At 57.3% G+C, this 10,598-nt stretch overlaps 1 gene segment (V, D, J or C); it reads left to right on the forward strand.

Annotated features, from left to right (window-relative positions):
* Positions 1 to 1,077: 1,077 nt before the first annotated feature.
* On the forward strand, positions 1,078 to 9,800 carry LOC128946260 (Ig heavy chain V region 914-like). The segment is given in 3 exon segments: positions 1,078 to 1,174; positions 7,993 to 8,394; positions 9,769 to 9,800. Coding segments are annotated over 3 exon segments (531 nt in total).
* The last annotated feature ends 798 nt before the right edge of the window (positions 9,801 to 10,598 follow it).

Here is a 10,598-nt window from a genome sequence, read left to right on the forward strand (position 1 = left end):
AAATCTCCCCCCTTTTCCCCCAAATTCCCAACTCTCGGCCCCACCCCTTCATCCTTGGTGCCAATTTTTGTGCCAAAACCTCAGGATTGGGTGCCCCCAGCGCGGGTTTGGGGCCAGGGGTTCAGATTCAGGGCTGCCCCAGAGGGATTTTCAGGTCAATGGTCGCAATGGAAGGGAGTGGAAACCTGGGGTGAAAGGCCGAGACTTGGGGGATGGTTCTGGGCAAAGGGCCCCAGGGTGAGGGGAAGGGCGAGATTTGGGGGAAATGGGAAAAATTGGGGGAAAAGTCCAGAGTTGGGGAAGCAGGGGTGGAGTTTGGGGGAAAAGGGTGAAGTTTTGAGGAGAAGGGCTGGGATTTGGGGGAAGGATCGCCGGGATTGGGGAAATTTGGTGACCGTCATGGTCACTACCAGGATTGATGCCAATAGCAGCTGCATTAGCATTGCCAGCATAATCATTGGTACGATTGGCGCAGAAATAAACAGCGGAATCCTCGTCCTTGAGGTTGTTCATGGTCAGCGCCACCGAGCTCTGCCCCTTGTCCCTGGAGATCGTGAACCGGCCCTTGACCGACTGCGAGTAGAAGGTGGTGCCACCACTGTTGATGTATGCCACGAATTGTAGCGCCTGCCAGGGTCTCTGATGGATCCAGAACATTCCAAAACTCCCAAAACTGAACCCGGACCCTCTGCACAGCAACGTCAGGGACCCCCTGGGGGGTTGGAGGTCCCCCCCGCACTCCAGCAGGGTCACGGCCGCCCGGAGCCCTGCGGGACAAAGGGGAGATGGGGGTGAGGCCAAAGCTCAACCCTTGACCCAAATCCTGACTCTTGGCCACAAATTGGGACCCTTGGATTTCATCACTGTCCTCCCTGGCGGTGTCCCGCCCCTTTTTACAGCAAGCCACACCTACTTTGACCCCACGGCCAATCAGGTTTCCCATCCCCATCTCCCCTTTGTCCCGCAGGGCTCCGGGCGGCCGTGACCCTGCTGCAGTGCGGGGGGGAACTCCAGCCCCCTTGGTGGTCCCTGACGTTGCTCTGCATCGGCTCTGGGTTCACTCTCGCCAATCACGACATGTTCTGGATCCGCCAGAGACCCGGGCAGGGGCTGCAGTTGGTCGCCCACATCACCTACAATGGAGGCTACACCATCTACAGTCCATTGGTGCAGGGTCGGTTCAGGATCTCCTGGGACAACGGGAAGAGCTCGGTGACGCTGACCATGAACAACCTCAAGGACGACGATTCTGGATCCTATTTCTGTGCCAAGCGTATTTCTGGTGGCAGTGCTGATTTTGCCAGTGCTTTTGGCCCTGTCCCCATCTCTGTGTCCTCAGCTGACCCCAGACCTTTCCCCTGTGGTCACACATGGCCAGCGTCACCGAGGTCAGCCCGCTGTCCCTGGCCGTGCAGACTCGGCCCTTGACCGATGGAAAGTTCCAGGTGACTCCACCCTTGCACCCATCTGCTTCTCTCAGCATGGAGCCCTTGGCTCGAGATCAATTTAAACAGTTTCATCTCACGAAAATTTCAGGTGTTTTTGGGTAAAAATGTGGGTTTATTCTCCAGAGCTCCCAGAGAGGATTCCAGCCATGCCCCAAGGAGCAGCCCCAGACACCGCGGCAGCAGAGGGAGAAGTGAAGCCCCAGGTGGGAGCGAGGGAGGGAGAGAGGAGAAGACGCCGTGATTTTGGGGTCCCCAGCCTCCCCCCACTTCCTCCGTGGCAGCTGCCAGGGCCCGGCCGGGGCAGGAAAGGAAACAGAAAGTTCCTGGTTTTGGTCATTGTGAAGATCTGTGTTTGGCAGAGGGCAGCTCAGCCTCGGGGCGCTGCGGCAGAGTGCCGGCTGCACAAAAAGCTTTGTGTGCAAAGGGCCCTGGAGCGATCCCCGTTTTGCACTGAGATGGAGGGGAAGGGCCAGACTGGAGAGAAATGGGGAAAATTGGGGCAAAACTGGGAATGGGGGAAGTTATGGTGTAGTTTGGGGGAAAATATCTGAGATTTGGGAAACTGGGGTGGGGATTTGGAGGAAGGATCAGAGAATTTTGTGATGCTTGGGAACATTGAGGAGAGGGCTTGGGACAACAACCACCATCAACATCATAAGCATAAGAACAATGACCATAACCACTGGTGTAACATCTGGCGCTGAAATAGGATCCGGAATCCTCGTCCTTGAGGTTGTTCATGGTCAGCGTCACCGAGCTCTGCCCGTTGTCCCTGGAGATCGTGAACCGGCCCTTGACCGACGGCACGTAGTTGGTGTAAGCAGCAGTGTTGTAGATCCTTGCGACGAATTCCAGCCCCTGCCCGGGTCTCTGGCACACCCACTACATGGCAAAACTGCCGAAACTGAACCCAGGCCCTCTGCAGAGGAGGCGCAGGGAACCCCCGGGGGGCTGGAGGTCCCCCCCGCACTCCAGCAGGGTCACGGCCAGCCGGAGCCCTGTGGGACAAAGGGGAGATGGGGATGAGGGAACAAATCGACCCAAATGTTGATTCTTGCCTGCAGACCCTGATGTTGGCCCCAAATTGGGACCCTGGGACCTCCCCATCCTCCTCCTGCAGCTCCTGCTGGCCCTCCCAGGTGGATCCCACACCCTTTTTCTGGCATGGCGGTGCCCACTTTGGGTCCATAACCAATCCAGCTCCTCCTCCCCATCTCCCCTTTGTCCTGCAGGGCTCCGGGCGGCCGTGACACTACTGGAGTGTGGGGGGGACCTCCAGCCCCCCGGGGGTTCCCTGCGCCTCCTCTGCCGAGGGTCCGGGTTTGATTTCGGGAGTTACCCCATGAGCTGGGTCCGCCAGAGACCCGGGCAGGGGCTGGAGTGGCTCGCAGGCATCTACAGTGATGGTTCCTACATCTACTACGCGCCATCGGTCCAGGGCCGGTGCAGGATCTCCAGGGACAACGGGCAGAGCTCGGTGACGCTGACCATGAACAACCTCAAGGACGAGGATTCCGGATCCTATTTCTGCACCAAGGGTTTTGCTGGTTATGCTGGTGATAACAATGCCTGCTGTATTGACCCCTTCCCTATCACTGTGTCCCCCCCTGTCCCCATTCCCCAGACCCTTCCCCAGCTCCCAGCCCCTGACCCAGCCCGTGACCATTTCCCCATTTCCCTTCCCCCTCTCCGGCCCCAAACCCCAACCCTTGGCCGTTGATCTTCCCCCAAACTCTGCCCCAAAGGTCAGCGCTGGGCCCGGGGCTGGGGACACGAATTCAGTCACCGAGAGCGGGGACGAGGGCTGGGATTTGGGGGGAGGGTCTGGGGTATGGCGACAATTATGGACGCAACAAAGGGGGGGGGCTACATGCTCCATAACCAGCACCAGCAGCGTCACTACGATAAGCAAGAACAGCATTACAACCCTCAGGAGTTTTGGCACAGAAATAGAATCCGGAATCCTCGTCCTAGAGGTTGATCATGTTCAGCTCACCGAGCTCTGCCCGTTGTCCCTGGAGATGCTGACTCGACTGCTGAACAATGACGGGTATCTGGTGTCTCCATCATAATCAATCTCTGCAATGTATTCCAGGCCCTGCCCAGGCCGCTGGCGGATCCACATCAGACTGGCTCGTCCAAAACTGAACCCGGGCCCTCGGCAGAGGAGGCACAGGGACCCCCCGGGGGGCTGGAGTTCCCCCCCGCACTCCAGCACGGTCACGGCCGCCCGGAGCCCTGCGGGACAAAGGGGAGATGGGGGTGAGGCCAAAGCTCAACCCTTAACCCAAATCCTGACTCTGGGCCCCAAACTGGGACCCTTGGAGTTCATCACCCTCCCTCCTCCTTCCCCCAGCGGGTCCCATCACGTTTTCCAGCTGACCACATGCACTATGAGACATTCATGGGATCAGGTTTTTCATTTCCATCACCTCCCCTTTGTCCCGCAGGGCTCCGGGCGGCCGTGACCCTGCTGGAGTGAGGGGGGGAACCTCCAGCCTCCTGGGGGGTCCCCGCGCCTCCTCTGCCGAGGGTCCGGGTTCACTTTCGGGAATGTGAACATGCACTGGGTTCGCAAGAGACCTGGACAGGGACTGGAGTTCGTGGCAGAGATCAGCTATGATCTTTCCAGAACCTACTACGCGCCGTCGGTCCAGGGCCGGTTCACGATCTCCAAGGACAGCGGGCAGAGCTCGGTGACGCTGACCATGAACAACGTCAAGGACGAGGATTCCGGATCATATTTCTGTGCCAAGGATTCCTATGGTGGCTGGAATGCCGCCCATGCCATTGGTTTCACTCCTGGTGGTTGGGTTGGTGTTTGGGGTTTCAGCCCTGTCCCTGTCCCCAGCTGTCCCCAGACCCTTCCCCAAATCCCCCTGTCCCACCCCTTACCCTTTGTCCCAGCCCCGCCCCCTTTGCCCCAACCCTGCCCATTGGCCCCAAACCCTCACCTGGGTCTGGCCCCAAACTCAACTCTCGGCCCCAAATCGCCCCTTCGTGCCCCAAAAGTGCCCCAAGGGCCGAGATTTTTGGACAGCGGGTGAGGTTTGGGTCAGCGGCTGCGGCTGGGAGCCCAAAGTGGGGATTTTGGGCAGAATCGGGTGAGTTTTGGGGCCAAAGCATGAGAGTTTGGGGCAGAACCAGTTTGGGGGTTTGGGGCAGAACCAGTTTGGAGGTTTGGGGACTTTGGTAACCATTGGTTGAAATGGGGGAGATCTGGGCAAAGGGTCAAGAATGAGGTCAAGGGCTGAGATTTGGGTAAAGGTTCTGAGATCTGGGGACAAGAGGGGCTCAGGCAAGGGCGCTGCCATCATCAGCACAGTCAATATAAGCAGCAGCATCCCAAGCAGCACCAGCAACTTTGGCGCAGAAATAGGATCCGGAATCTTCCTCCTTGAGGCTGTTCATGGTCAGGGTCACCGAGCTCTGCCCGTTGTCCCCGGAGATCGTGACCCGGCCCTTGACCGACAGAGTGTAGATGGTGCCGGAACCATCGCTCCTGATCCACGTGACGAATTCCAGCGCCTGCCCGGGTCTCTGGTGGATCCAGTTCAGGGCAAAACTGCCGAAACTGAACCCGGACCCTCGACAGAGGAGGCGCAGGGAACCCCCGGGGGGCTGGAGATCCCTCCCACACTCCAGCAGGGTCACGGCGGCCCAGAGCCTTGCAGGACAAACGGGAGATGGGAATGTGGCAATGCAAAACTCCGGCAGAGCTGCCCAATTAATTAATGTTTGAATTGGGGTCAATTGGAGGCTTGAAGGCACTGTATAATACTGGGCATCTCTCTTGGAGATTTGGGACCAGACAAAGGGAATTTGGGGCAAAACTCCAGGGAAGGTTTGGGGATGGGGGAGCGGCCATGACCCTGCTGTAGTGCGGGGGGGACCTCCAGCCCCACGGGGGGTCCCTGCGCCTCCTCTGCCGAGGGGCCGGGTTCAGTTTCGGGAGTTTTGCCATTAACTGGGTTCGTCAAAGACCCGGGCAGGGGCTGGAATGGGTCGCCTACATCAGCAACACTGGTGGCAGCACCAATTATGCGCCCTCGGTCAAGGGCCAGTTCCCAATCTCCAGGGACAACGGGCAGAGCTCAGTGCCGCTGACCATGAACAACCTCACGGACGAGAATTCCGGATCCTATTTCTGTGCCAAAAGTTGGGCTGGTTGTTATGGTCCTGCTGCTGGTAAAGACATTCATTGTGATGATGTTGGTCATGATGGTTCTTTTCTGAGTCTTCATTTTTTAGTCCCTTCTGTCCCCAAACTCAGACCATTCCCCCGAACTTCAGCCCTTTACCCTTTGTCCCAAATCTCCACCATTTGCCCCAATGGTCAGCACTGACCCTGAACCCTCCCCTGCTCCTGCCCCAAATCTCAACCATTGGCCCCAAACCAGCACCCCTGGCCTCCAGTTCAGGCCTCCTCCAATCAGGGCCCGGGGAGCTGGGGGAGATTTGGGTGAAATGGGCAAAATTGTGGGGAAGTCGAGAGTTGGGGCAATGATGGTGGACACTGGGGGAGAAGGTCAAGAATGGGGTCAAGGGTTGGGATTTGGGGCAGGATTTGGGGATTTTGGGACGTTTGGGGAGCCAGGGATGGGGGTTTGGTGCCACCACCAGCATCATCACCACGTCCAGAGCTCCCAGAGAGGATTCCAGCCATGCCCCAAGGAGCAGCCCCAGACACCGTAGGCCGCTGAGGGAGAAGTGAAGCCCCAGGTGGGAGCGAGGGAGGGAGGGAGGGCGGAGAAGACGCCGCAATTTTGGGGCTCCGCAGCCTCCCCCCACTTCCTCCCCGGCAGCTGCCGGGGCCCAGCCGGGGCGGGAAAGGAAACAGAAAGTTCCTGGTTTTGGTCATTGTGAACATCTGTGTTTGGCAGAGGGCAGCTCAGCCTCGGGTCGCTGCGGCAGAGCGCCGGCTGCACAAAAAGCTTTGTGTGAAAAGGGCCCTGCAGCGATCCCCGTTCCACACTGGGACGGAGGGGAGATGGGGATGGGGCGATGCAAAAGTCAGACAGAGCTGTCGAAATATTTAATGGGTGGATTGGGGCTCATTGCAGGGTTGACGGCACTTTACAATTCTGGAAATCGCTCTTGGAGATTTGGGGCCAGACAAAGGGAATTTGGGGTAAAACCAGCGAAGGTTTGGGGATGGGGGAGCGGCCGTGACCCTGCTGGAGTGCAGGGGGGACCTCCAGCCCCCCGGGGGTCCCTACGCCTCCTCTGCCGAGGGTCCGGGATCAGTTTCAGCAGTTTCTCCATGCTGTGGATCCGCCAGAGACCCGGGCAGGGGCTGGAATGGCTCGCGGGGATCAGCAACGATGGTGGCAGCACCTATTACGCGCCGTCGGTCAAGGGCCGCTTCACAATCTCCAGGGACAACGGGCAGAGCTCGGTGACGCTGACCATAAACAACCTCAAGGACGAGGATTCCGGATCCTATTGCTGTGCCAAATGCACTGGTGCTGGTGCTGCTCCTTATGCTGCTGATGTTTGACATTTCGGCCCCATCCCCGTGTCCCTCCTGGCCCCATTCCCCAGACTCTTCCCCCACACTCCCACTCCTGACCCCACTCCTGACCCTTTGTCCCAACCCTGCCCTGCTCTGGCCCCAAATCTCAGCTCCTGGCCCCAAATCAGAGCTGGTTTCACCGTGAGCTCAGCCTCAGCCCTCCAATCCCAACCATTGCCCCCAGACTGGACCCATTCTGGCCCAGAATTTCAGTGGTGGATCTGAGTCACAGCCACGGACCAAATCTGGCCCCTTTTTCCCAAATCTCAACCATCTGCACCCAGGTTTGGAGACCTTGGTTGAACGTTTGAGCCCAGAGCTGAGGTTTGGGGCCAAGAGCTGAGATTGGGGCAGAGCCTGCTCAGAGCTGGGACACGGGGACAGCAATGGGGTCAGGGGCTGGGGACTGGGGAAAGGGCTGGGAAACGGGGACGGGAGGGGGCAGAGCCATGGAGATGGGGTCAACATCATAAGCATTATTCCCCGAATAATTTTCAGCAGATTTGGCACAGAAATAGGATCCGGAATCCTCGTCCTTGAGGTTGTTCATGGTCAGCGTCACCAAGCTCTGCCCGTTGTCCCTGGAGATCCTCACGTGCTCCTTGAATGACGTCCCGTAGCTGGCACTGGAACCGTCCCTGCTGATCCCCACGAGCCACTCCAGCGCCTGCCTGGGTCTCTGGCACATCCAGAACATTCCATTGCTCCTGAAATCGAACCCGGACACTCGGCAGAGGAGGCACAGGGACCCCCCGGGGGGCTGGAGGTCCCCCCCGCACTCCAGCAGGGTAACGGCCGCCCGGAGCCCTGCGGGACAAAGGGGAGATGGGGATGAGGGAAAAAAATCCATCCAAATGTTGATTCCTGCATGCAGATCCTGATGTTGGCCCCAAATTGTGGCACTTTCTCCTCCTCCCCATCCTGCTGGCCCTCCCAGGGGGCTCGAGGCCCCTTTTTGGATCTGGTCACCCCCAGCTGGACCCACACCTGGATCGCAGGCCTCCTCCCCATCTCCTCTTTGTCCTGCAGGGCTCCGGGCGGCCGTGACCCTGCTGGAGTGCGGGGGGGACCTCCAGCCCCCCGGGGGGTCCCTGACGTTGCTGTGCCGCGCACCTGGGTTTGATTTCGGGAATTTTGTAATGATCTGGATCCGTCAGAGACCCGGGCGGACACTGAAATATATCGCCAGCATCAGCAGCAGTGGTGGCGGCATCGGCTACGCGCCGTCGGTCAAGGGCCGGTTCACGATCTCCAGGGACAACGGCCAGAGCTCGGTGATGCTGACCATGAACAACCTCAAGGACAAGGATTCCGCCGTTTATTTCTGCACAAAACGTGCCAGTAGTAGTTACGGCTCTCACAGTGCAGCTGCTATTGGGAGCGGCAACGTCAGTGTTCCCACCACCGTGATGGTCACCAACTTTCTCCACAGTGACCCTTCCCCCAATCCCCAGCCCCTGACCCCATTCCTGTCCCCGTGCCCCAACCCTGCTCCGTCCCTGCCCCACATTCTAAGCTCCTGGCCCCACACCTCAGCTCATGGCCCACTCAGGGCCATTTTGGCTCCTGGGCTGGCCCCGGCCCCTCTGCCAGGATCCCTGGGCTGAACTCGCCCAGCTCTGCCCAAATCTGCGCTGCTGGCCCCGATCAGCCACCACTGACGCAAATCCCCAATTCTGACCCAAATCAGGATCCCGGGCCTCAAACCCCAACCTTCAGAGCAAAGTTTAGGGCAGAAAGAGGAGATTTGGGGTCAGGAGTTGTGGTTTGGGGTGAGAAATTGGGGCTGAGGCCGAGCAAGTTTGGGATCAATGGTGAAGGGCTGGGTGTGGGCTGGGGGTTTGGGGGAAGGGTCTGGGAAACGGGGATGGGGGGGGACACGGGGATGGGGGTGGGAAACCTTGGACATCGTCACTACGAGCAGCGTGTTCAGAGTAATTATTAGGAGGACACTTGGCGCAGAAATAAACGGCGGAATCCTCGTCCTTGAGGTTGTTCATGGTCAGTGTCACCGAGCTCTTCCCGTTGTCCCTGGAGATCCTGAACCGGCCCTGCACCGATGGGGCGTAGATGGTGTGGCCATTGTAGTGGATCCCTGCGACGTATTCCAAACCCTGCCCGGGTCTCTGGCGGATCCAGTACATTCCATAACTCCCGAAACTGAACCCGGCCCCTCGGCAGAGGAGGCGCAGGGACCCCCCGGGGGGCTGGACTCCCCCCCGCACTCCAGCAGGGTCACGGCTGCCCGGAGCCCTGCGGGACAAAGGGGAGATGGGGATGGGGCCAAAGCTCAACCCTTGACCCAAATCCTGACTCTGGGCTGCAAATTGAGACCCTTGGAGTTCATCACCCTCCCCCCAGGCGGGTCCTGCCCCTTTTTCCAGCTGGCCACACCAGCTTTAAGTCCCTCGACCAATAAGGTTTCTCATCCCCATCTCCCCTCAACAACGTAGTTGTTACGTTCTACGGTTAGTCAGTTTGCAGTAAAAAGTGAACCTGTTAGGCAAATATTAGATTGCCTTTTTAATACTCAGGTTTTATGCCCAAATGATTTAAGAGGAATAGTTCGGTTGATATTTACTCAGCATCAGCAGTTACACAAAGAGTGTTAGCTACTTTAGGAGTAAATTGGACTATTGAGGAAGCTTTAGAGCGAATGGCATTAATGCCAACAGCTTCACAGGCATTTATAGCAGAAACTTTAAAGGAATTAGGATTAGGGTGGCAAAAGCAAGCAGAGTCTACTCAAAATCAGGTGTTAGCTGCTCAGAATCAGGTGTTAGCTGTTCTTGCTCCTCTCCGAAGCGGCTCACTGGCGGTTACGTAAGGAGGCTTGAGACCGTTCATCAAGTGTTACCGATGCGGCAAAGAGGGACATACGCGCCCAGACACAAGTAGCCGCCGTGACATCGGAGACATCAGCTGCTGCCGTAACATCACTGTCACCTCCTGTCTGCAACCAGCCACAGCAGGGAGCCTCGGCTTGGACTTATCAGCAGCAGTAGACGTCACACTAATGACAAACCGGCCTGAGAGGATACCAAGTTGAGTAAAGGGTCCTCTTATGTTAAATGGACAAAGATGTGGAGCATTATTACTAGGACGTTCTTCAATAACTATGCTGGGATTCATTGTATTGCCTGGTGTTATCGATGCGGATTATACAGGGGAAATACAAATTATGGTTTACACCCTTTATCCTCCTATTAAAATAACAAAAGGACAACGCATCGCGCAATTGGTACCACTGTCACAAATGACATCTGGTATACCATCATTTACTGGGCAAACACGGAATGAAAAAGGTTTTGGCTCTACTGGTGTTACACTTTTAACTGTGGATTTACAAAATAGACCAAAACAAAAGGTGGAAATTACCCATGGGCATCAAAGCATAACCCTTTATGGATTATTGGATACAGGAGCTATTACTGCTTTTACGGATGCAGGAAAGAAATCAAGGCATGCTGCTGTCACCTGGCAAGAAAAAGGACAATGGAAGCATCAACTCCTTACAGCAGACCCTGCAGATAGCTTACAAATTTTGGAATTGTTAGCAGTAGTATGGGCAATGTCTAACTTACAGGAGCCTTTAAATGTGGTCACAGATTCTATGTATGTTGCAGGAGTAGTCA

The sequence above is a fragment of the Melozone crissalis genome, unplaced genomic scaffold (assembly GCF_028551555.1).
Source record: "Melozone crissalis strain CALT ecotype California unplaced genomic scaffold, PUWL_Pcris_2 ptg000079l_1, whole genome shotgun sequence".
NCBI classification, from domain to species: Eukaryota; Metazoa; Chordata; class Aves; order Passeriformes; family Passerellidae; genus Melozone; species Melozone crissalis.